The 24,854-nt window shown below is 60.7% G+C and overlaps 1 protein-coding gene across 4 annotated transcripts in view; it reads left to right on the top strand.

Annotated features, from left to right (window-relative positions):
• MORN1 (MORN repeat containing 1) overlaps positions 1–24,854 on the top strand; it is a 66,151-nt gene that overhangs the window by 30,381 nt on the left and 10,916 nt on the right. For 2 of the 4 annotated variants that reach the window (XM_039474121.2, XM_039474118.2), the window contains 4 exons: positions 958–1,081; positions 2,830–2,993; positions 20,965–21,098; positions 21,260–21,339. In XM_039474121.2, coding sequence (XP_039330055.1) covers positions 958–1,081; positions 2,830–2,993; positions 20,965–21,098; positions 21,260–21,339 — 502 coding nt within the window. Of the gene's footprint in view, positions 1–957; positions 1,082–2,829; positions 2,994–3,547; positions 3,859–20,964; positions 21,099–21,259; positions 21,340–24,854 lie in introns of those variants that run through there. The other 2 variants (XM_039474119.2, XM_039474123.2) reach the window with 2 other exon arrangements.

Raw genomic sequence — 24,854 nt, 5'->3', positions numbered from 1 at the left:
GATCTGCCTGCCTCGGCCTCCCACAGTGCTGGGATTATAGGCGTGAGCCGCCGCACCCGGCCTCCTTCCTCTTCCTCCCTGCTCCTCTCGACACAGCCATCTTGCCTCCACCCACGGTGCCCAAGCCACTCCTCCCTGCTATCCGGCCCCCAACATGGGGTCTTCTGGGTGTGGCTGAATACTCAGCTCCACCACCTCCACCTGCCCAGCAGGGCCCAGAGCATCTGTGCTTGGCAACTCAGAGGGTCAGTGATGTCCACTCCTTGGGCATGGTTCTCTGTGGGCCACTGCAGCCTGAGGTTCCCAGGAGTGATGGAGTGCAGGCACGTGCACCTGGAGCAGATGGCTTGGCATTTAGTGGGCACTGGCTGGGTGCCAGGCCCTGTGCTGGGTACTTTGGTGGAAGGGGGAGCCCATCCCCCCATGTCAGGGTGAGAGTTGAGCCTGATATACACCAGGGTGACGAGGACCACGAAGGAGGCCCCAGGAGCTTGCGAGTGCCAGTGCCACCCCACACCCCTGACCAGCCCAGGGCCTAGGTGTGCCCGAGGTGAACCCATGAGGCTGTCTGGCTCGGAGACGCCTTCCCATAGTGTGCTGGCCCCAGGCCAGGGCAGCGGTGGAGCCAGGGCTCCCCCAGGCCCAGAAGTGGAGATTTGTGATCCAGGACCTGAGCTGAGGGGTGCAGAGGTATTGGGGTGAGTGTGGCCAGCACCAGAGATCTCAGGGCCGGGACACTTCTGCAGGGCACAGGAGAGGAGCAAAGGCCACGGAAGGCAAGCCAGGGTGCCCAGCAGTCATGGCCGCCAGCAAATGTGGCCCTGCTGTTATAAACATGGCATCCCAGAAGCCTGCCCCGAGCCCCTGCCCGCGGGGGGAGTCCTGGTGAGCCTGCGCCCCTGCACCCCGTTCTGGGGTGCCTGTGAGTGCTCACGGCCTACTCCTGTCTCCTGGAAGGTGAGAGCGGCCGGGTCCTGCAGATCTCAGCGGCTGTCAGATACGTGCAGCTGCCGGCTTACTCTGAGGTCAGCTTTTTCCACGTGGACGGAGACAACCAAGAGACACGCCTCCAGACCCCATTGTGAGTACAGGGGACGCCGGGGACGCCCTGGGACAGGCAGGGGGCAGGGGCAGGGGGTCCCGCCTTAGCTTTCAGGAGGAATGATGAGAATAAGCTCCACCCGGAGCCCCCGCCACCCCTCGCTCTGTTGCTGCCCACGTGCTCCCTACCCACCGGGGTTGATGCAGGGCTGGGCGCAGCCAGGACCAGCCAGACACAGACGTGCAGTGCAGTGGAGGGAAGACGGGGACGAAGGCACCCCCAGAGGGCAAGGGGCCTGGGAGGAAGGGGAGCCAGGCAGAGCCACAGAGGCCAGAGCTGCGGCCATGCCGCTGTGTTCCTGAGTGAGGCTGGCTGACGTCCCTGCCTCCCTCCCTCCCTCCCTCCCTCCTTCCTTCCTCTCTTTCCAAAGAAGCTTTTTTCTCATCACGGGGCCTCGCTCTGTCGCCCAAGCTGGAGCAATCGAGGCTCACTGCAGCCCTGACTGCCATGGCTCAAACGGTCCTCCCGCCTTGGCCTCCCAGCATGCCGGGATTATAGGCCCCGGCCATGGTGCCAGCCATCTTTAAAACCCGCTCGTAAAACTCTGGGAATCAGCTGTGATCGCTGGCCCGTGATACCTCCTGCAGGCATATCCGCCTCCAGCCTCCAGGCGTTCTCAAAGTGTGTTACGTCCAGAGGCTGCAGCTGTCCCAGGTCAGAGACTGCTGGGGGACTCAAAGGTGGATTCTTGGGGCTTGCTCCTGGTCTCAGGCCTGGACTCCCCCAGTGTCTGTGGGGAGAGGAGTCTGCCTGGGCACGGAGGCCAGCTTCCCACTCCCTGACGATCCTGTGTGAAGGCAGCTGGGCGCCTCGAGAATGCGTTTCAGTGAGAACTCTACACATGAGTTCGTTTTGAGTTCATTTAGGTCATATTAATTCCTTGTTCTTTTTTCCCTGGACTAAGTCCTGGTTATGACAAAGGAAATACTCCATGTCTGTTTAAGGAAAGAGCCCCTTGAGTTTCAGTATCTGACCTCTGCCACGGCCCTTCTTGCCTTCTGAGACAGCGAGCCCCTGGTCAGAGGCCCTAGTCTCCCCGAGCGCTCGGTCCCCAAGCCTCTGGGCATGGACCCCGGCCCTCGGTGCTCCTGGGTGGGTGGTCGGCTGCAGAGATGCTCAGGCCTCTCTTGATGCAGCCAGGAGGGAAATGGGTGCCACTCCCCACGCACACTCACCAGGCCTCCCGGGAACACACTGGACCAGGCCAGGGTGCTCACGAACCCACACGCAGAGGCCTGAGCTGCAGGACTCCAGGAGGAGGCCTCACTCTAAGCCCCGTGACGTGGAAATCCATGAATTGTACCATTCGCAGTGGGAACTTAGCAGTGCCGGGCTGTCAGACTTGAGCCGCTGCGCTGACGCTCCCTCTCCCACCAGCCCGCCTCCGGAGTTAAGGACGGGCGGGCATTTGGGGGAAACGTGGACCCACCGTCAAAGTCAGAACACACCCGAGAGGCGATGCTGCTGGAATCATCATAAATAATAACGGGGGCAGCAGGCAGCTCTTCCTCAAGCCGAGACCTGCAGTCTCTTCCCTGTCGAGGCCTTTCTCTCTCTGGGTCTCCGTTGGTCCCACCCCAGCCGGAGAGCCCCCCGCAGAGAGGCTGAGTAGTGCCCCCTGGCCTCAGGGCTAGGCACATCCCAGGGTCCGGGGCGTGGGCCACGCTCTCACTCACGCTAGCTTGGTGTGCGGCGAGCAGAGCCGAGCCGCTCCCCTTCCTTTGCAGTGGGTTCGAATGCATCCCCTATCCTGTGTCCAGCCCTGAAGCTGGGGTGCTGGGGCCCAGAGCTGCCAAGGGAGGTGCAGAAGCCGACGTGCCCCTGCCCGGGGGAGACCAGGAGCTGGATTCGGATGCCCTCCATGGCCAGGACACCCTCGGTGACCAGCTTGGTGAGTGGAGTTCACAAACCTCTTGGTGGTGGGTGGCCCCAGCAGTCAAGGGAGCGTGGAGTCGTAGGGGCCCAGAACCAGGCCGGAGCAGGCCTCGGCAAGGAAGCAAGCCATGCCTGGGGTCAGTCATCACTCGTGGGACAAAGGAGGCAGGGCCGGCCAACCCACATCCCCAGATAAGCAGTCCCAGGCGGCTGAGAACGCTCAGGTTGATTGTTCGTCCGCCCTGAGCCTGGCAGGGGCTGCAGCCTCATGGGGTCCTCTCAGGGCAGACTCACCCAGGCCTGGAGGTCCTTGGCCATCCTGGACACGGCCCCAGCCACTCCTGCCGCCCGGGAGCCCCCACAGTGGCTGCCAGCCATGGCTCTGGGGTGCCACATCGCCAACTGCTCCCTCGAGCTCAGGGTTTCCCATACTTCGTGCAGAGATGCTCAGGCCTCTCTTGAGCAGGCAGGAGGAAAACGGGGGTTGCTCCCCATGCCTCGAGTTTCTTCATGGAGATGAGGCTCCAGGTGCTCCAGCAGAGCCCCCCAGCCCCCAACTCTGCCCCCCAGGCTGGGCCGGGTGAGAACGGTGCTTCCGTAGAATGTGCGGCCTGGGCTTCACACGGATCATTGCAGAGTTGCTCGTGGAGTTGAATGGAAGCTTCGTCGCTGCAGCAGCATGCCCAGTGGCATTCCGTCTTGCCGTGCAACTCGGCCTGCTGTAAACTCAAGGGGTGCGGCTCCGGGCCGGAGTCAGGGGACACCCTTGGTGGCGCTGGGGGGCCCTGCAGTGCTGCTGGCCGCTGGGTCCTCCTCGACACAGCCCTGCACCTCAAGGCTCAATAAACGGGGGTCGCGTGCAGGGGTCCCCACTGGACAAATGCCTGGCACTTTGAGTTTGGGGGCCTTTGAAGAGGGCCCAGCTGACAGCTGAGGTCCCCGGCCGCCACAGTGAGGATCTGAGCCTGGGGCGCTGCTTGGGGAGGGCACAGGCTGCCGGTTCCTGGGTCAAGGAGCGTGGGGCAGATCTGAGAGCCTGTGGTGAGCCCAGATCCGAGACTAAAACCACAGATCTGAGACTTAGCCGGTGGGGGAAGCTGCAGGGAGATGGCCCTCGCCACCAGAGGAGGCGCCTCCGCCAGCAGGGCCACCTTGGTGCCTGTGCCCCAGCCCGGGAAACCTCACCCAGCTAGTGACAGAAGCCCCGGAGCCTCAGAGCCTCAGGGGTCTGCGCTTGCAGGGAGCTCACTCTTCTAGGGTCTGACCAGCCTCCCTCCGAACAATGGCTGTGAGAGGAGCAGCAGGGCTGGGGCGTCTTTCACAGAAGAGAGCGTGCGGGGGGCCCGGGCGGGGCAGCGGGACCCCGCACCTCTGCACGGGAGGCCAGCACAGCAAAGCCTCGGGCCAGCAGGGCCACGGGGGGCCCAGCCCTCACCCCCTTGTCTGGCTTCGCCTCAGTTTATAGAAGCAATTTTACACCACATCGGTGGAATAACTCTCGTATTTCTGCATAAAAATACTTACCGGGCGACACGCCTTCTACTTGGAGAGATTTTTTGGAGCCAAGAACCAAGGTCTTGATTGAACCCAGCCTGGTGCCTGCATCACACCCCACCCCCGGCCCCCCACACCAGCCCCCCACACCGGCCCCCACCCCTGGACCCCCACCCCCGGACCCCTGCCCCCACCCCCCACACCGGCCCCCCACCCCGGCCCTGCGGCCTGGGTCTGGGCACACCCAACCTGAGGGCCTCCCCAAATCCCAGCCCGGCTCAGGCTGTTTCTGGCTTGGCTCTGATGTGACTGTCCAGCCATAAATTCTCCAGCACAAAAGAAACTTCCTGTGGGACACCTAGAGGAACATGCTTTTGGTTGTGTGAGACCTGCTGAGGCTTGAACCCCAGACATTTGGAGTTTGCTCCGAGCTCTGCAGGCCTGTGGGAAGCTCTGCCTGGGCCTCATGAGTGCATCTGAGACCAACCCTGGAAGGCTGGGCTGCTGTTTGCACACCAGTGTGCAGCTGAACCTCTCTGTGCCTCAGTTTCCTCATCGGTAAAGGGAGGGTGACTGAGACCTGTGCAGGGGCTGCCTGGAGGGGAGGAGCCTGGCCTGGTCCAGTGCAGTCAAGTCCAAACCGAGACAAAGAGGTGGAGGCTGGGGTCAGGAGGGCACGCCCTGTAAGCTTTTACTTCGTCACCCAGGCTGGAGTGCAGTGGCGTGATCTCTGCTCACTGCAGCCTCCACCAGTGATTCTCCCACCTCAGCCTCCGGAGTAGCTGGGACCACAGGCACAAGCCACCATGCCTGGCTAATATTTTGTGTTTGTTTGTAGAGACAGGGTGTCACCATGTTGCCCAGGATGTCTCAAACTCCTGAGCTCAAGCAGTCCTCCCGCCTCAGCCTCCCGAAGTGCTGGGATTACAGGCGTGGCCACCACGCCGGCTGCTTTTATTTTCCTCTTCTTAAAACTGGATAAGTTCCTCATGGGAGGGGGCTGGTTGGGCAGATTTCCCCCGGGCACGGTGGGCAGGGTCCTTGCCTTGTCTGTCTCCCGTCTCGGCGACTGCACCAAGGACCCAGCAGGACCCGGACAGGTAGTTCTGAGTCCACAGGTCCCTCCTGGGCGGAGCTGCTGAGTAACGTCTCGTTCCACGTGCTGCAGCCCCGCCCAGAGACGGCTCGGTCCACACAGCCCTCCTCGGGAGGGGCCGTTACCGAGACAGCTGAGCCGTCCAGCAACCCCACATGGATCCCCCAGGACCCAGCGTCAGACCCTACGCCTTGGGAACACCGTCAGGTTTGGCAGAGTGTCCTGGGCTGCTGGGTGTCATGTGAGATCCAGATCCCTGGCAGGAAAGTGCACAGGCCAAGCACAGGGGGAAGGCCGGGCCCTGGTAGGGGGCTCCACTGTTTCAGAGTCTACTATGGACGTCACCAGGGTGCCCTCCACTCTCTTTAGTCTTTTCTTTTTTTTTGAGCTGGAGTCTCATTCTGTTGCTGGGCTGGAGCGCAGTGGCACGATCTCGGCTCACTGCAACCTCCGCCTCCCAGGTTCGAGTGATTCTCCTGCCTCAGCCCCCAGAGTAGCTGGGATCACAGTTGCCCGCCACCACGCCCCAGCTAAATTTTGTATTTTTAGTAGAGACGAGGTTTTACCATGTTGTCCGGGCTGGTCTTGAACTCCTGACCTCACATGATCTGCTCACCTTGGCCTCCCAAAGTACCGGGATTACAAGCACCCACCACCAGGCCCAGCTAATTTTTGTATTTTTATTAGAGGCGGGGTTTCACCATGTTGCCCAGGCTGGTCTCGATCTCTTGACCTTGTGATCTGCTCGCCTTGGCCTCCCAAAGTGCTGAGATCACAGGCGTGAGCCACTGCGCCCGGCCTCCTGAGTCTTTATCAACCCTTCTTTGTGCAATCCGTAACCCAGTTAGGACAGATTTATCAGGCTTGCCGCTTCCAAACCACAACCCATGAATCGTTACCCTCATTCCCTGCAGCAGTCAATGCAAACTTTTCTTCCCGATTCCCATCTCCCAACTGCCCCCAACACGTGACCGTCACAGCACCCTGGGACAGGGTGGGGAGATGAGGCTTCCCCAGCCCAGAACAGCAGGGTGCTGGACAGAGGTCCCACTCAGTACCTGGAGCCCCACCCCCACCACAGCCCTCCGACCTGGGGACTTCAGGACGCCAGCTAAGACCCCTGCAGAGGAAACGGAGTCATTATGAAGTTTCGGTTCCAGCCAGGACAGCTTTCATCTCTAAGTCAGGGAAAACTAAAACAATCACGGCTTCGGAAAAGAGGAGTCGTGGCCGGGAGGCCTGGGGGTGTCGTCCGCAAGCTGGGGAGCCCCACTGCGTCAGGAACCCAGCTCTGTCAACCTGGGCCCACCAGAGTCACCCCGAGGTTGGAGGCAGTTCCCAGAGCCCCTCCCTTAGTCAGCAGCCCCTGCTCAGGGCCGGAAGCACAGGCGGATTCCAGACAGGCCCAGGCCCCGCCCCACGGAGGCCCTAGGACCAAGCAAGACGTCACCCCCTGCCAGCAGGGCCGGGGCCAGCTTGCTATAAGCCATCCACCTAAAAGAAGACAAAAAAGGTTGGTGATGCGAGACTGCCCCGCGTGTCCAGGGAACAGACACCAGGAATCATGTCCTCGTGAGTGTGAACTTTGCATTCTCAAAAAACCAAACCACAGTCCCTTGCTCACACTGGTCCCTGGCCCCGTCACAGTGCTGCCTGCTTGGCTCCTGGACGGGCGTCCTTCCCTCTGGCCAGGCCCTTGCCAAGAGGTGGGCCCCGCTGAAGCCTCTGGTCTTGCCTGCAGCTCGTCCTGGGGCCGAGGGCGGCTGTGCCGGTTCCAGCCTCAAGTTTCTGCCTCGGTGCTTACATGTGAGAGAGCCGGGGCCATGGGACGCAGGATGCCCAGTGAGAACCCAGCCCCCGGCTGCGGAGCTGGCACCTGCAGAAACCTGCCAGCCTGGCACTGGCCGTGGGCCTTTGAGTGTCCACGTGTCCTCCAGCCACCAGCCAGGACCTCCCACCTGACGGCCACTCACGTGCAGGTCGGAGACGTCAGGCCGGAAGATAATCCAACATGAGGCCTGAAAGAAACGTGGGCCAGAAAATCTCCAGGGTCCCTGTCCATCAAAGTTCCTTCCGAGTACTCTGATCCCGTGGCTGAGACACGCACGTCCACGGCGGAAGCTCCAGGTCTGGGTGTCCCTCTCACTGCAGGAGAGGGACGCTGGGAAGGCCCACCTGCAACAAAACCCGGCCACAGCCAGAGAGCAGGACGGCTCTCACCAAGCCCCCTGGCTGCTCCCCGCCACAGACCCAGTGCTGCCTGGCCCACGAATCCTCAAGGCCCTGCCACGTGTGGCTTCCTCCCGGCAGGCTGTGTGTTTAGGATGAGATGTGACTGCTTTTAGCAAACAACACTAGAGTGGCTTCATCCCAGCCATGGTGACTTCTCGCACACATAAGAGCTTGAGGGAGAGGGGAGCTCCCTCCCCAACCACTGGGGACCCCAGTTCCTGCTGCCTCTTCTGCCACTGTCATCTTCCTGCACCACCTCATGGTCCTGGATGGCTGCACAGGCTCTAGCTGTCACACCCCTATTCCAGCCAGCAGAAAGGGGGAAGCATAAGTGGTAAGGAGAAGGGCCCCCCCCTTCTAAAGAAGCTTCCTGGAGGTACAACACTCACTACTGTTGCTCGGAACTTGGTTACACGGCCTGGCCACATCGGGCCACATGGCCACATAGCCACACCAGGCCACATGGCCACACAGCCACACCAGGCCACACAGAGACAAGAACAAAGTGTTGGCGAATACTCCGTTACCAGAGAAGGGGAGCATGGAGGCCGCTAGTCAACCAGCCATCTGCCAAATAGCCCATCGTGAGCGTACCCCTGCTGGGCCCCCGCTGCTGCACCACCAGCTGGGAAGTCCTGGAGAGGGCTGGCAGGCAAGGATCTAAGTCTCCAGCCACCCCTGCAGGAGGAGCCCAGGGAGCCAGAGGTCACACCCTCACTCGCATCTCTGACAAGGAAGCGGGCGGGGTGCCCTGCCGTGACCCCGAGCCAGCCTGCAGCCTCACCCCCATCTCCACAGAACTCTAAGTCTGCCGCTTTAGCAGCGAAAGCCCTGTGCTGGGCTGTGTGTGGGGAGTGTGGGCACGGGCTCTGACCCGGCCACCCCGGGCAGCTGTGCTCACGCAGCACCCCCGCCGGTCCCAGCTGGACCTCGGCTGGCAGGACACCCGCCAGGCCTCACTGTGGCCTCTGCCCAGAGGTCGTGTGTGCAGAGCTGGGCTGGCCCCACCAGTGGGTTGCGCTGCCTCCCTGCCCTGCTCCACCTGCCACAAACAAAAACTGGAACATGCTTGGCCACCTCCAGACTTCACATCCTTTGGGCTTTGGGCGCAGAGGTCAGGCTGTCCTGGGGAGAGGAGAGAGGGAAGGAGGGGCTTCGAGAGAGCACGGACTTGAGTCAGACCTGAAATAAAGCCGAGCCATGCCGCCTCGCGTCTCAACGCCGCGGCCAAGGCCTCGGCGTGTTCTGGAGCTCAGGGCGACAGCTAGGGGCAGGTGAGCACCTGCCGTGGACGCCCAGCATGCCTGTGCTGCCCCCTGTCACCCCGAGCCACCCCGAGGTCTCTGGGCCCCGGAAGCCACTCCCTGCTGGGTCAAGGCCACTGGGGTCCCCCAGGAGCCCTCCAGCCCTGCCCCCACGCCCAGGTTGGAAGGAGCACAGGCCTTGCTCCCCTGTCCGTGGAGGAGGCTGGAGTCAGCCCAGCCGTCCGCACCCCGGGGAAAGGCCTCCGGGCACTCATACGCCTCCCACAACTGGCATGGACTTGGGGTCCAGGCGTCTTTCCTCCCTGACCCGACAGCAGCCGGAAGCCTTCCAGAAACCTGGCTTTGATCTGTACAAATTAATCGACCAAGAGGGCAAATCTGCTCTCTTTCAGGGGGCCTAATGTCAGTGACACGTAACTGCACATCACATATTTTATTATTTTGTTGATATGAAATATTTCAGTTGTTTAGTTGTTTTTAACTTTCAAATAAGGATTTGCATTTCGTTGAGAAGAAAAGACAATTTCCAAGACGTAGACTATTAGCAGATATTCTAAACCCTATTTTGGTTAAATTACAGCACCCAGATTTTAGTGACAAAGCACATTGATTTTACATTCAAAGGATTTTTATATTTAGTCTCTTAACCTTTTGTCATTCCCACCCACAGCTTGCAGTGCGGAGCCCTTTTGTGTCCCTTGTTGTCAGTGGGGTGTCTGCCTGGGCCCCATAATTTGGGCCATTGAGTTGGAGTGCAGGTGCTGCCGATGGCGCGTGGACATTGTCAGGCCGGCTGGGCCCCCGCGCCTCAAACAATCCCCTGTGAATTGCATTTGGGAACATAGAGAAGCCGCAGCCAGGAGAGGACATCAGGTTGCTTTTCTTTCTTTTCTTTTCTTTTCTTTTTCTTTCTTTTTTTTTAAGTGAATATTTTCAATGGATCTGAGTGGTTTCTCTTTTTCATGCGTTGGACAAATGGTTTTGAGTGTTCGTCAGATGGGACCTATGAAGAATCAATCATTGTTGTAAGATGATTTTAAAAATCAAGGTGCCCTCTCCTGCTAATTCAATCTTGCCAGTAAAAGTGTCTGGATGTGCAGCAGAGAATTTCAGGGAATTTCATTGCCTGGTGGGGTGATAACAGCTTTAAATATTAATTGTCTCTGGTTAATTACGGCAGAGTAGCATGGAAGAGCCATATTTTTAAAGGAATGTTTGTGCTATAAATTCTTCTTCTGGGAATCACATCATATAGAGCGACTGTCCCAGAAAACACAGTAAAAAAAGATACCACGTTGCTTCCAATGCCAGAACAGTGGATGAAAATGGAAATGAACTCAGACTTTGGGGTGTATGTCTGTCTAAAACTAAGCCGGGATGTTCGAGGGGGCCGGGGCTGGGAGCGAGGCTGATGCTCTGCTTCAGGCAGGCTTGTGGGGGCCGGCAGGCGACTGGAGCACCCCTCCCTCGCGGTTAAGCAGCCTCCTTGGCGGTAGCTGCTCTTCGGGGTCGAAGTTTAAGCTTTCAGGGTCTCTCCTCCTCCACAGGTCGGTTCTTTCCTGTTCTTCCCCCACTTCCCGCCTGGAACGATTCGGCCTAATGCCTTCTAGTCCGCCGAGCGAGGTGGGCACCGGGGTCTCAGAGCCTCTGCTCTGGGTGTTGGGCCCAATGAGGCAGGGAAGCCCCGAGCACAGGGCCCGAGGTGGTGATGGAGGCAGCGTCCGGGGGGTACAGACACAAAAAAGGGGGGACAGAAAGGAATACCTGGGTTTGCACTCGAGTGAGTGTGAGCTGGGGGTTTGCATCATAGAGAGGAAAGTGAACCTGTGCATTTGTGGGCAGGTCTGCGTACACATGGCTGTGTATGTGTGCCTGTACATGTGCATGTGTGCGTGTGTGCATCCGTGTGCGTGTACGTGTGTGTGCGTGCCTACGCAGGTGCGTGTGTGCATATGTGCATCCATGTGTGTGCACGTGTGTGCGTGCCTACATAGGTGCGTGTCCGTGTGTGCATCCGTGTGCGTGCACATGTGTGTATGTGCCTACATAGGTGCATGTGTGCATGTTTGCATCCATGTGCGTGCACGTGTGTGTGTGCCTACATAGGTGTATGTGTGTGTGTGCATCCGTGTGCGTGCACGTGTGTGTGCATGCCTATGCAGGTGCGTGTGTGCGTATGTACATCCATGTGCATGCACGTGTGTGTCTGCGTGTCTACGCAGGTGTGGGTGTGTGCGGGTCCATGTGCGTGCACATGTGTGTGCGTGCCTACGCAGGTGCGTGTGTGCGTGCATGCATCCGTGTACTTGCGCATGTGTGCGTGTGTGTGCATGCATATGTGTGTGCCTGCGTGGGTGCATATATGTGTGCATGCATGTGTGTATGTGCCTGTGCAGGTGTTTGTGTGTGTGCACATACGGGTGTATGGGTGTGTGTGCGTGCGTGTATGGATGCGTGCGTGTAAATATGGGTGCTCCTGGATGTGCGTGCATCAGCTCGGCCAGGGCCAGTGGGCAGCAGCTCCCCAGCAGGGAGGAGCAGACTCGGCACCCAGGCGGCATCTCTGAAAAGAACCGGGGTTGCCTGGAGAAGTGGCAGATCTGGGCTGGGGCAGGACGGAGGGCAGAGGGAGGAGGAGGCAGCTCGCCATGGAGATGTGGCCGCCACCCTAAGGGAGAGGGTTCCCTAACGGAGCCGTCACAGTGGACTCCACTGGTACCAAACAGTGAAAATCCTGCCCCACCCAGCAGCGTGGGCTGAGCAGACCACAGTGTCGCATCCGAGCCTTTCCTCCCAAAGACGCGTAACCCAGGGTTCTCTATGACGAGACTTCAGACAAGGCCAAATGGGGACCCTTCTCTGAAAGGCCTGGCCTAGAAGCTTCCAAGACACCAGGGCCCGGCAGTCAGGGAAAGGCCCAGGGTCACTTGATTACCAGGCGTGCCGGCAGGAGCCCCTGTACTCGGACCTGTTGAGGGCCCAATCCCCGAGGGCGAAGGTTGTGCACAAACATCCCTCTTAGGTGAAGACGGGTGAGGGGTTTTTTGTCTTTTCCTTTAAAATTTATCTCAGGCCGGGCGAGGTGGCTCATGCCTGTAATCCCAGCACTTTGGGAGCCTGAGGTGGGCGGATGACCTGAGGTCAGGAGTTCAAGACTAGCCTGGCAAACATGGCAAAACCCTGTCTCTACTAAAAAAAAATTAGCCGGGCATGGTGGCGGGTGCCTGTAATCCCAGCTACTTGGGAGGCTGAGGCAGGAAAATCGCTTGAACCCGAGAGGCAGATAAATATAAAAAATATTATTTATCTCGAGGCCAGGTAAGTCCCTGCAATCCTCAAACTCCTGGGCTCAAGTGATCCTCCCACCTCAGCCTCCCAGCACTTGGTAACATTCCTGGGCCTTTCCCCAACTGCTGGGGCCCTGGTGTCTTGGAAGCTTCCAGGCCAGACCTTTCGGGGAAGGGTCCCCGAGTAGCCTTGTCTGAGGTCTCGTCACAGATGCAGATTGTATCTTTGATCGATGTGGAAAAGGAAAGGCAAGAAAGAAGCCACGGGCTCGGGACGTGTGAGCTCGGGTCGTGAGTCACAGGGATGAAAGCAAACGTGTGTGTGCCTGGCCACGTGCACGTGGCTGTGTGCGCTCTGACTCTCCAGCAGGGCCTGTGAGCAGCGGTTCTGCTGGCGTGAGCTTGGCCGCCGTGGGCACCTGGGCATCTGAGGTCAGAGCTGTGCAGCGGGGTCTGGCCCCGGGCTCTCAGGGCAGTTTCCGTTCCTCAAGGAGACCCTGGGACACAGGGTCCACGTGCTGCTGGCTAGCACGCCCTCGTCTCTGTCAGTGGTCAGCAGTGATGCTGCCGGCAGCCTGTGTCCATGGGCGAGGGGCGGGTGCTGGGGCTGGTCCTCAGAGCGGCCTGGGTGTCCGGCTGGCAGGGCAGGGGGCCTCCCAGTGCAGAGCCTGGCCTTGTTGTTCAGGGCCACATAGGGTGGGCCCGAGGCTCTCCAAGGAGGATGGAGGCGAGACAAGTGCTCGAATTATCCTCTGCGCCCCCCAGCAGTGCCGCCCATGCTCAGCCTCCTGCAGGGAGCACAGGCAGGAGTCTGCGTGAGCAGCGGGAGAGTGCGTGGCTACTGCCCCAGCAGGTGGCGGGTGGCGGGTGTGCAGGCCTGGCCCTGGTCTGGGGGAAAGAATGGGTTGGAGATGCCAGGGGCAGAGACAGACCCTGGGTATGGGAGCATGGGGACTGTGGTGTATCTGCGTGGGCGCCGGTGCATGTGGTCGCACATGAACGTCCACGAGCACAGAACGTGAGTTCATGTGGACCCCTCAGAGCGTGAGCTCGTGTGGACCCCTCAGAGCGTGAGCTGGCGTGGACCCCTCAGAGCGTGAGCTCGTGTGGACCCCTCAGAGCGTGAGCTCGTGTGGACCCCTCAGAGCGTGAGCTGGCGTGGACCCCTCAGAGCATGAGCTGGCGTGGACCCCCTCAGAGCGTGAGCTCGTGTGGACCCCTCAGAGCGTGAGCTGGCGTGGACCCCTCAGAGCAAGAGCTGGCGTGAACCCCTCAGAGCGTGTGCTCCTGTGGACCCCTCCCAGCAACTGACCCAGTCTTCATTGCTCTCGCTTTGTGCCAACAGAGATGGCCGTGCGCCCTCTGGCCGAATTCTGCATTTAGGGACTTGGCATTTGCTGTGGCCAGCTCCAGTCCTGCCCCCTGGGCTCTGCAGGTGGCTGCTGTGGCTCTTAGAGCCAGCACGTGGGCACAGCTCTCCCCTTTCCCTTCCCACGGGGTGGCCTGGCTTCATCTGTGCAGCACCAGGATGAGGGCCCCAGGGAAGGAGGCCGGAGCAGGCCGGGGTCCTCACGCTCGCCCTGATATGCCAGCAGGGACCAATGTGTCCTTCACACAGCCCGGCCCATGCAGTACCCCCTCTCCAGACGAACTGCTGCCTGCACTGTCCTCCTGGCCTCCTCACCAGTGACAGCCTTGGGGCTCCTCCGCCCCACACCCTGCCCCCCAGGCCTTTCCCAGCCCCCCTATGCCTCAGGAAAGGCAGGGGAGCTGTTGCCGGGCTCCATCCGTGATCCCAGCACTTCGGGAAGCTGAAGCCGGAGGATCGCTTGAACTCAGGAGTTCAAGGCCAGCCTGAACAGCATAGGGAGGCCCCATCTCTATGAAAAAGTATTGAAAAAGGCAGAGGAAAGGCCAGCACGGGTTCTTTCTTGGTGACGGTGCCAGGGAGCAGGCTGGCTCTGCTGAGGGAGGTCAGGCATGGTGATGGCCTGGCCCACACCTCCCTGTGGCTCTCAGGTGGCTTGCTTCAGCAGGGCCTCGCCTGCTCCCCGGTGAGGGGCGTGAGGGAGGTAAGGAGGAGGCCTCGGTCTGGGGACAGCAGGGGAGCCTGAGAGGTTCCCGTGCAGCTCGTGTCCTGGCCACGTGTCCCCGCTGACTTCTCCAGGCCCCGCCCTGCGTCTCTAACGAGCTGCGTTCCCAACTGACTGATGGACTCTTAAAGACTAATGCCCTGTGTCCGGTCACCTCCAAATGACACCGTTCTCATCCCCTTAGGGCCAATAATGTTTTATTTTTTGAATCTACTTACACGAAGCGGACGTTTCCGCTTCAGCCTGTCCTCCCAATGGCCAGATCCTGGGCTTGCCACAGGGGTTCTCGGTGCTGGCCCGTCCCGAGCAGCCTTGATGACTCCGGCAGCGTCCCCACCTGCCGCCTGCGTGCCCTACACAGATGACTAGGGAGTCTAATTGAGTCCGCTGTAAAAAGATAATGAATTGGCATTTCCCTCTGGAGAGGTCAACCTGCCCGATCCCGTCCCGGGCCAGCTCAGCCTCCCGGATCCTGAGGTCCCCTGGAGGTCACACAGTGACCTTTATCTTGCTTATAAAGCCGTAATTGTTGTAATTAAAACTGGCATAAAGGCACTCCTGAGATCTGGGGTGGGCACTCCTGCTGGGAGCCCTGCCTCAGTGGGTGAGCCTGTCCAGGGGCCAAGGAGCATGGCCCTGGGGAGGGGTGCCCAGACGTTGCCTGGGCCCCTGACTCTTTGGCATGAGTGGTTCCTTTGGGGCCTGTGGAGCCCAGAATTTGATGAGCTGATGCATCCGCCACAGAATTTGTCTCCCTAAGCCTTGGCGTGTAGCCCACTTGGGCTGGCGGGCACCACTCAGACTGGGGGAGAGGCTGCCCTCTGACAATGGGCCCTGTGCTGTCTGAAGGCAACTCTGCACCTCATCCCTTCTGAGTGGGGGGCACATGCCATCAGACTTTTCGCCTATCCTGTTTGGTGACTTGGCCAACTGGGAGCAAGTTTGCAGACCAGGGGCACAAGTGAGGCAACGCCCAGGAAGGAGGTGACATGGGGCAGCCACACTGTGACCAGCAAGTCAGCTTGGCCAGACACCCGGCCATCACACGGTCAGCAATATGCTTGGGGCCAGCTGGGGACTCCGGGGGATAAGCCAGGGGCGGGTGCTCTGCTGGGGACAGATCCAGGAAGGGGAAGCCGCAGCAGCAGGAGACAGGTGGGACACAGCGGGCTGGGCCTGCCGGACCAAGGAGGTGTGGGGACTGGGGCAGAAGGGCAAGGCCAGCCTGCACCCGACGGGCAGCAGTGCCAGGGCCAGAGGGACAGAGTGGAGAAAGGCAAGGGCGAGAGGACTGGAGGGCACCCGCATCACGGCCTACCTCACGGCTCAGTGTCGTCTGCACTGCGGGCCCCATGTTTTGGCCTATGTGGCAGCCCTTGTCCTGGCCTATGTGGTGGCCTGTGTGGCAGCTCTCACTGTGGCCTATGTGGTAGCCTATATGGTGGTCTGCGTCATGGCCTGTGTTGGAAACAGATGCTCATTGCCACAAAGAAAAATCAGCACTGAGACAAAGGCTCTCTCAGCAAAACAATTTTTACTTCTTGCAGGAAGGATACCGTGGCTAGCCATCTTGCTACGAGAGTACAAGAAACAAAGGAAAAGCAGACCTATTTATCCCTTATGCATTCGGGGTTGTTCCTGCTGCCATGTCTGATTTCTAATGTTGGAGCCAGACCTCACAATCTAAACTAACACCTGATTGGGTAATAACTTAAAATTTTTCTAAACAGGTAAAAGCAATGGAGAAGTCCAAGTAAGGCAGAAGCAGAGGCTGTGAGCTGGGACACGCCTGTGAGTGTGGCCACCACAGATATCTTGGTTAAAGTACAAGGACATAGAATGTACTATGTGCCTGTGAGCATCTCTAACAGCCACATAGGATAGTGTTTAACAAAGAGTTATTAGCACACTTATGATTTATTCTTTAACAAGAAAGGAACCTTTGAAGAGGAACTTTTATTTCCCACAGCCTATATGGTGGCCCACATCACTGCCTGTGTGGCAGCCTGCATTGTGGCCTGTGTGGTAGCCTTTGTGGTAGCCCATGTCATGGCCTGTGTGGCAGCCTGCACTGTGGCCTTTGTGGCGGTGGCTTTTGTGGCAACCCACGTCACAGCCTATGTGGCAGCCTGCATCATGCCCTGTGTGGTGACCTGAGTTATCGCCTGTGTGGCAGCCTGCACCATGGCCTTTGTGGTGGCCTGAGTCATGGCCGGTGTGGAAGCCTGCGCTGTGGCCTGTGCAGTGGTGGCCTTTGTGGTGGCCCAAGTCATGGCCTATGTGGTGCCCTTTGTAGTAGCCCATGTCATGGCCTGTGTGGCTGCGTGCACTGTGGCCTTTTTAGTGGTGGCCTTTGTGGTAACCCACGTCACAGCCTATGTGGCAGCCTGCATCATGGCCTGTGTGGTGATGGCCTTTGTAGTGGCCCACGTCATGGCCTATGTGGCGGTCTGCACCATGGCCTGTGTGGTGGTGGCCTTTGTGGTGGCCCACATCATGGCCTGTGTGGCAGCCTGCACCATGGCCTTTGTAGTGGCCCATGTCATGGCCTGTGTAGCAGCCTGCACTGTGGCCTATGTGGTGGTGGCCTTTGTGGTGGCCCAAGTCATGGCCTGTGTGGTGGCCTTTGTGGTGGCCCATGTCATGGCCTGTGTGGCAGCCTGCACCATGGCCTGTGTGGTGGTGGCCTTTGTGGTGGCCCAAGTCATGGCCTGTGTGGTGGCCTTTGTGGTGGCCCATGTCATGGCCTGTGTAGCAGCCTGCATCGTGGCCTGTGTTGTGGCATGTGCTCACATTGCAGGAAAAGCCTCTGGCCATTTGGAGCCAGTGAGTGACAAGGTCCACCTACTGCCTTGAGTCCACCGTGTGCTGGAGGCGAGCAGTGCTGGAGGTCCTGTCCTGGGTGGTCCTGACCTGGGTGGTCCTGTCCTGGGAAGTCCTGTCCTGGGTGACAGGACCAGGGATGCTGGAGGCCTAAAGACCCACTGCAGTCCTCCGAGCCAGATGGCGGCCTGGACCCCATGACTGTAGCCTTGAAGGTACCCACAGGAGGATCCTGGAGGTTTGGGGAAAGTTGCTGGGCAGAAGGGTGCCATGGCGCGAGGGGAGGAATCAGTGACCGGGGGAGGTTGAGCTGGAGGAGGGACTCAGGTCAGCTCTGGTGGCTGCAGAGCGTGGGATGCACAGGACACAGTGTGAGGTGTCTGCTGGCCGCCAGGTCTGGGCATGCGGCTCCTGAGGTGGCAGGTGCTGGAGGTCATCTGGCTGAACGTGGTGCTTATGCCCATGGGAAGTGAGGTGACCACCCAAAGAGGGGTGTGGACAGGAGAGGCCAGCCTGCTGCCAGGCCAGCAGCCTCTGAGGTCCCCTGGGGACCCAAGGGCAGGAGGACAGTGGCCAGCTGTAGCCGACGATGCCAAGGGAGGGAGTGGGGCTGAGGCCAGGGCCAGCCTGATGTCAGAGGCAGAACCTGGGCACAGCCTTGGAAACCTGCCTCTTCGGTAAACGTGGAGAAGCCATGCAGCGGGAGTGCTGCTCCTGGGCGGAGGGGCCTTAGCGGGGGCAGCCAAGTGGATTCCAGGTGTTGCTCAGCAGAGAGCCTCTGGCTGGGCCCTCCTGAGCCCTCGTTTTCTGTAGGGGCTGGCGAGTTGCGTGGCATTTCTGGTCCAGCATCAGGCAGGGGCCAGGCCGGCTACACCTCCGGCCCTTGGCAGGGGGTAACTGACCTGGCTTCCCTGTGAGGGTCCCATGTAAACAGTGGACTGAGGGGCAAGGGGGACCCAGAAGTCAGCCTCCAGCTGAGGGCAGTGCCAGTGACTCGGTGGGAGACGCTGGAGCCGGGTGTGGGGAGCCTTGGGGGCCCAGGCACAGATATATTTTGAAGGCAGTCGACATCAGCCTTGTTATTGCAGCTGCAGAAATTGTGGGGGTACAGGATATGGGACCGGGGCAACTGGAGGCCAACCCCCAATTTTCAGCTTGAGCACCTGGGGGGTGTGGTATCGACCTCAGAGAAGGCGGTCACAGCCAGCACCAGGGCCGCCGGCTCAGCCTGCAGCCCCGACTCTGGGAGTGCACGGCAGAAGTGGACCTAAATTTCTCGTGGCCAGGGCATTCCCCCGACGGGTACACGGCAGAGGTGGACGTCCATCTCTTGTGGCCAGGGAGTCTCCTCCCCATGTGGCAGCAGAAACGCCCTCTGCAGGCCCCCGCCAGGCAGTAAGAGCCTGAGGGAGGGAGAGGTGAGATCCAGAAGAAAGCGACCCGGCGTGGGCCCCCAGATCCAGAGGCGCTGGGATGCAGAGGGCTCCTCCCAGGCCAGGGCTGGGGACACTGCTCCCCTGCTGCTTTTCACCATTTCTTGTTCCTCCTGCAACAAAAGGCATCTTGGCCAACCCAGAGGGCCTCCTCTTCACTGTCAGACAGGGGCCACACAGAGGGAGCTTCTGTCTGCCTGTCCGGGGGACCCCACGTGTCTCACCCACGTGAGCTCAAGGAACCCGGCTTTACGGACGCCCTGATGTCCTCTGTCCTCTTCCTGCTGAGCCGAAGGCCGTCTGTGCTGCCAGGAAAGCTGCCTTTACCTAACTGAGCCCAGATTCTCATCAGCCGGGCAATCACGACAGAGCCATTCCTCTGAGGGGAGTGAGGATGTCGTGGGACCTGCCTGAGGGTGTCTGGCACCGGCCACCATGATCACCGTGCAAAGGAGACTCTTCAAACGGCTCATCCGGAAGCCCCAAGCCTCAGAGCTGCAGACGCCCTCCAGGCTGCTTATTTGCACACCAGGAATACCTGCTGGGCTTCTGCAACACATTTTCCAACCTCCCACCCTGCTCCGTGGAGAACCGAAGCCCTCGCCACCGTGGGAGTCACCTGTCCTGGGGGCTCACAATCTGGGCCCACTCTTGAGCAGTCACCTTGCCGAGGGTGAGGGTGTCGCATGGTTAAGAGCCGGAGCTGGCGTCCTTATTGTCCAGGGGTGTCGATAAAAGACGTGGTCCAGGTTAGCTCCAGTGCAGTCCACGCAGAAACCATCGGCACGTCAAGAAATGGAAATGACTCTGTCAGCAGCCAGTTCCCGGCCGTCGCCCTGGGCGTCAGGAACGCCGGGCCAGCAAAAGCTGCTGGGCGGAGGACGTCCGTTAAAGAGTGTCCTTGCAGAAGGGACGATTTTCTCTCTATAAAGCGCCATAATGATTACATTAAGACACCTCCGAGAGAGATAATTCTCCCACCTGTAATTTGGAATTAATTCTGAGGCTGACTCTCCCTGGTGTCCCTGTCGCTCCCTGGAGAAGTCGGGCTCTGGGGAAGAGACATTAATGCCTCCAGCCCTAAGGCCCTCTCCAGTGCCCCTCCACTCACTCAGAGCCCCAGAGAGGGTCTGGCCCCAGGGCCCCACATGAAGGTCCTGCCTCCTGGGATCTGGCCTCAAATGAATCCGAGCCCAAACAGACCCTCCTGCGTACCCCTCAGCAGGCCCTGGTTCCTCCTTCCATCTTGGGACTGGGCCTCTTCCGTTTTTTGATGGCATCATTGCCCAGTGAGGACACTCATTTGTGGCCCTAAAGCCACCACTCCAGCCTGTGCCTCCTGCTCAGAATTCCCCCCGTGCATGCGGCTCCAACGCCGACCTCCTGCCCTCAGCACATCAGTGGCCTCCTCCTGGAACCTCCTCCCAGTGCTGGGTGGTACCCTCAGGCAGGGGTATCCGGAGAGCCCCGAGCGCCCCTGGGAACGTGGCTCTGCTGTGTGTGGAGGGCTGCTCCGAACTTCTCTCCTTCAGGCTCAGCCACTGACCGTCCTTGTAAGAGAGACAGCGGGGGGACCCTGCAGCTGCAGCTCCATCTGCTCATGGGGAGAGCAGAGGGAAGCCACCACATCTCACACGCGGGACCCTGCGAGGGGGTCTGAAGGAACCAGGATGGGCAGGGTTCTGCAGGGGTCCCACTGAGGAATGCACAAGCTGAGCCCCCCACACCCTCCTCCGATGCTGAAGGACTTAGGGTCTCTGGGGGCTGTGGAGCAGCTGGTAGCTGCCCCTGATTCCAACCCTCCAGGCTGTGGAGGGAGGGGTCTGATGCCAGGCCTGGCTGGAGGTCCCACTGGAGCAGAACAATCGTCCTCCTCATGCTGTGCTCACGGACGGCATGTGGCTGTGCCGCTGCACACCGGCCAATCCGGCCTGGTCCCCACCGCGGCCCTACCTGAGAAGCAGGTGACTCGGCTGGCAGGGGCTGCTGATGGGAGACCCTTCCCACCGCAAAGCACTGGCCTCCCAGGCACTGGGGGGGACTCAGAACCGGACAGGGGCATCACGGAGCTGTGAACTCCGAGGACCCCCACCTCCACCCTCCAGCCAGAGGGAGCACCCAGGATGGACAGGCCCTGCCCCCCGACCTGCTCCCAGTGAATCGGCCTCATGCCTGGCCACAGCCACAGCTCAGCGCAGCCACGGGGGGCTCCGTCCGTGTCCGCCCCGAGCGTCACAGGGCCCTTCTTCGTTCTGTCTCCGCAGCCACGGGGTGCGCGCCCTGTCGTCCCGGGGCCCGTCAGCGAGTGCAGCAGGGCCACGCCACGTTCACGGATGTCCTCCTGGGGCCGCCCCCGTCCGGGTACCACCCCTTCCTGTTCCTGGACAGCCTCCGCAAGGTGGGTGCCCACGGTGGGGGGCAGGGAGGTCACCCCACATCACTCAGCCAGTCCCTACCCGCTCACCGCTTCAACACCCAGGCACCTGCTCCCGGGGGGTTGGAGCAGAGCCCTGGGCTCCCTTCTGAGCCTTCCCTCTCCCTCCTGCCCAACCCTTCTAGAAGGCAGGCAGCAGATCCAGAGGCGGCCCGCACCCGGGGGCAGCACCGCCCACCGCACCGGAGCCGCCGGGAGGCAGCAGGTAGGGGCTGCCCACCCTGGGTGTTGGAGGGTGAGCTCTGGCCTCCTCAGCAGCTGGGCCAGGAGGATGCGGAAGGCCTCGGGGAGCCGAGGGCTGGTCCAGGAAAGCAATGAGCCCACACGGCGTCAGTTCAGGGAGCCCCCGCCAGGGTCCCGCGGGCCAACAGCTGCCCTGCCCCTCGCCTGGGCCGGGCCGGCAGAGAGTGGGTGGAGCTGGAGCCGGTCCATCTGCTTCCATCACCACAGCCCCAGACGGCCGGTGGACCAGGCTGCGGACTCCCAGAGGCAGAGAGGCGGGAGGGGCTGGGGGGCTCCCAGAGGAAGGCGGCTGGTGACCGGGGTTTGGGTCCTAAGGGGACTCTGAGCTCGAGAACAGGAGCGGGCCCACGTGCACCCAGCAGCACGGGCGGGTGGGAACACCATGGTGGCTTCGCAGCAGGCACATTTCGCCATCCTGAGCCTGGCAGGGCCACAGGCACAGCACATGCAGGGTCACAACCAGCTGCTTCTGCCGGGGAGGAAGCCGGGGCCCGGCGCCACCAGCATCGCCCACGCCAGGTCGGGGTTCTCTCTACACCTTGGAGGGGGCTGCTCACTGAGCTGTGGAGGCGAGGAGGCCCCGCTGATGTGCCCTGGGGGCCTGTCCCTCCTGCCTGAGCCAGAGGACACAGTGGCTTCTCCCACCAACCCTCACGTGGCCCCGCAGTCTGTGGAGGAGCCGGTAGGTTCCCTGCAGTGACCAGCACCCCGCTACCTGCCAGGCCCCCTGTCTCGTTTCCTTGGGTGGAACCTGTGACTTCTGGGATTCCCGATTGGAGCAAAACATTGTGGTGACTCAGTGCACAGACCCTGTGAGAAAAATCACCTGCTCTTGAGAGACATGAACCCACCTGGGACAGGGTGGGTACTGGGGGCCTTGGACAAGGCAGGTGGGTGGAGAACGAGAGCCCTGTGGTGGCCAGAGAAGGGCTTCAGGAACAGAGGAGGCTCCGGGCGTCCCCAGCGCCCCCCTGGGACCAACAGGAGGTCTGGTGCCCTCAAGATGTCCTCTGCCTCCGCCCATCCACCAAACAGAAGCGGGTGTGTATGTGTGTGTGTATTAGTGGTGAGTGTGTGTGTGTGTGATTGTATGAGTGATTGTGAATGTGTGTGATTGTGAGTGGTGAGTGTGGTGTGTGTGATTGTGAATGTGTGTGATTGTGTGAGTGATTGTGTGGTTGTGATTGTGAATGCATGTGAATGTGAGTGTGATTGTGTGTATGAGTGTGTGATTGTGATTGTGAGTGTGATTGTGAGTGTGATTGTGAGTGTGATTGTATGTGTGTCTGATTGTGAGTGTGAATGTGTGTGATTGTGAATGTGTGTATGTGCATGTGAGTGTGTGTATGAGTGTGTGTGATTGTGATTGTGAGTGTGTGTGCCAGGCCGCCTCTGCTTCTGGAAGTGGCCAAGGCCCAGAGCACAGACCTGGGGCACAAGCTCCAGGGAAGAGGTCCGGCGGCGGGGAGGAGGGTCTACTGCTGCCCCCCGCAGTGAGACGACTGTGGGGGACGCTCAGGGGCTGCTGAGGCGCTGGCACTGGCCTAAAATGCCCCTTGCTTGGCGGTGCTGGGACGGGAGCGTTTCCAGGGGCGGCGCCACCCTCTGTCCGGCTCTGAGTCATGGTTTGTGAATTAAATATGAAGCTCACTTTGTACAATAACGTGAGAAGCGGGACTAAAAAACAGCCAAGATCCTGCAGGCTCAGGGGCCCCGTTTGCCCAGCTCCTCGGTCTCAGGAGCGTCTGCGAGAGCCAGAAGCCCAGACGCTCCGAGAGTCACCCCCACAGACGCACAGACCCAGCGCCCAGCGTGGCACGTCCGCTTCAGTCACTGTGGCAACCTCAGAGCTGAGGTTGATGCTGAAACGTCTAATTTCAGCAAAAAGCAGGCTTTCGCTGTCTTCTGCCTGAGAGGTGGAGCCGCGTCTCATCCCAGCCCGGGCGGCGCCCACAGACAGCTCTCACTGCCGTCGGGTTAAGTGTCACTGGACTAGGACAGTCCCAGTCCCAGGAGGGAGTTTCCCATGCCGAAACGACGCCGACTCCTCTGGGGACACATTTGTGATCAGCGGCCGCTTCCCCTGCCTCCGTCAGCGCCGCGGCCACACCGCCAGGGCCCTCCCGTCCCGCTGGGCGGACAGCCCAAAAGGAGACCTGCCCCGGCCAGGGAGCCCCGGCCCTCTGTGCAGCTGGGCTTGCGTTTTCTGGGTACGGAAACCCTGGGGGCTCTTCCCCATTGTGAACTCTCCACAAGCTCTGCCTGCTCCTGGGGTAAGGACCCAGCGTGGGGTGAAGGGCCACATGTTTTCAGGCCTCTCGGCCATGGGCCCTGGAGCAGCAGCAGCTTAGCGACGAACCTGGGCTCTGCCTCTGGCCCTCCCCAGAGCCTGGTTCCCCTGGCCCCACCACGGGGTCCTCGCCGCCACGGGTCCCTCACAGCCCTCACACCCCTCTGCCCCTACCCAGGGGCTCCCCAGAGGCTCTGTGGTCTCCCACGCTCCCCTCCCTCCGGTCCCGCGCCCAGCCTCCCGCGGCAGCGTCCAGACCCGCCTGGGCCCGAAGACCTCAGTGTCCTCCGACGGCCACTCTTTCCAGCAGCCGACCGGCCCGGGCCAGTGCAGAGCCCTGGAGCACTCCGTCGGCCGCGTCTGGTTTGCGTTTAAGGAACCCTCTCCGCTCGGTGGCGGTCGCGCCAGGCAGGGTCCCGGGGAGGGCTCGTGCGCGCCACAGGGCCGGGCAGCGCTGGAGGAGGGAAAGCTCCCGCCACCCTCCGAAAGCGTCAGAAGGTGCTTGTGACAGGGGCGGAGGAGGGCACGGGCCGGCTCTCAGCGCAGCCTCAGGCTCCAGCCGCCGAAGCGGCGCCTTGAGCTGGGAACACCCAGGAGACCCCTCAGACCCGAGACCCCCTGGGCTGCCTGCACGGGGTGGCTCTGCGACCCACTCTGTTCTGCCCGAGCCTCAGCCCCTGCCCTGGAACAAAACAGTCCTGTCCCAGAGTCTCCAGGGCCCTGGCCACTCAGCTGTCACTCACTCAACAGCTGTCCCCAGTTCTGTCACTGGGGACCCCCTTTCCAGAATGGGGAGGAGACCTCAGGATCTGGGCCCGGGCTGATCCGGCTGCTGGGTCCCAGCTGGTATCTCCGCTGCTGGGCACACAGGATGTGGGGCCTGTCCCCAGCCCTGCCAGATGTGCCCACTGGCCAGCATAATTATGTGCCAGGAGCATCTCCAGGCCAAAGCCCGCCGCTCACTGAACTTCCTGCCTGGAATGTTCTGGAACCCCCAGTCCTGCCCACACTCAACACATGACTGCCTTCTCCTTCCCAAGGACCCCAACGTTGCCTGCTTCCCGGGTTCTGCTCCTTTCTTTGCAGTCCCACCCTCCGGTTCCAGACGCAGCCCCTTCGGGGGACCTCTGGGGGTCGGCTGGAGGTCGGCTGAGTGAAGTCACCAGGATAGTCATCCTGGTGCGCAG

Source organism: Saimiri boliviensis, chromosome 11 (genome assembly GCF_048565385.1).
Source record: "Saimiri boliviensis isolate mSaiBol1 chromosome 11, mSaiBol1.pri, whole genome shotgun sequence".
NCBI classification, from domain to species: Eukaryota; Metazoa; Chordata; class Mammalia; order Primates; family Cebidae; genus Saimiri; species Saimiri boliviensis.
Note: the sequence above shows the minus strand (reverse complement) of the source record. Positions and strands in the feature narration are given on the sequence as shown.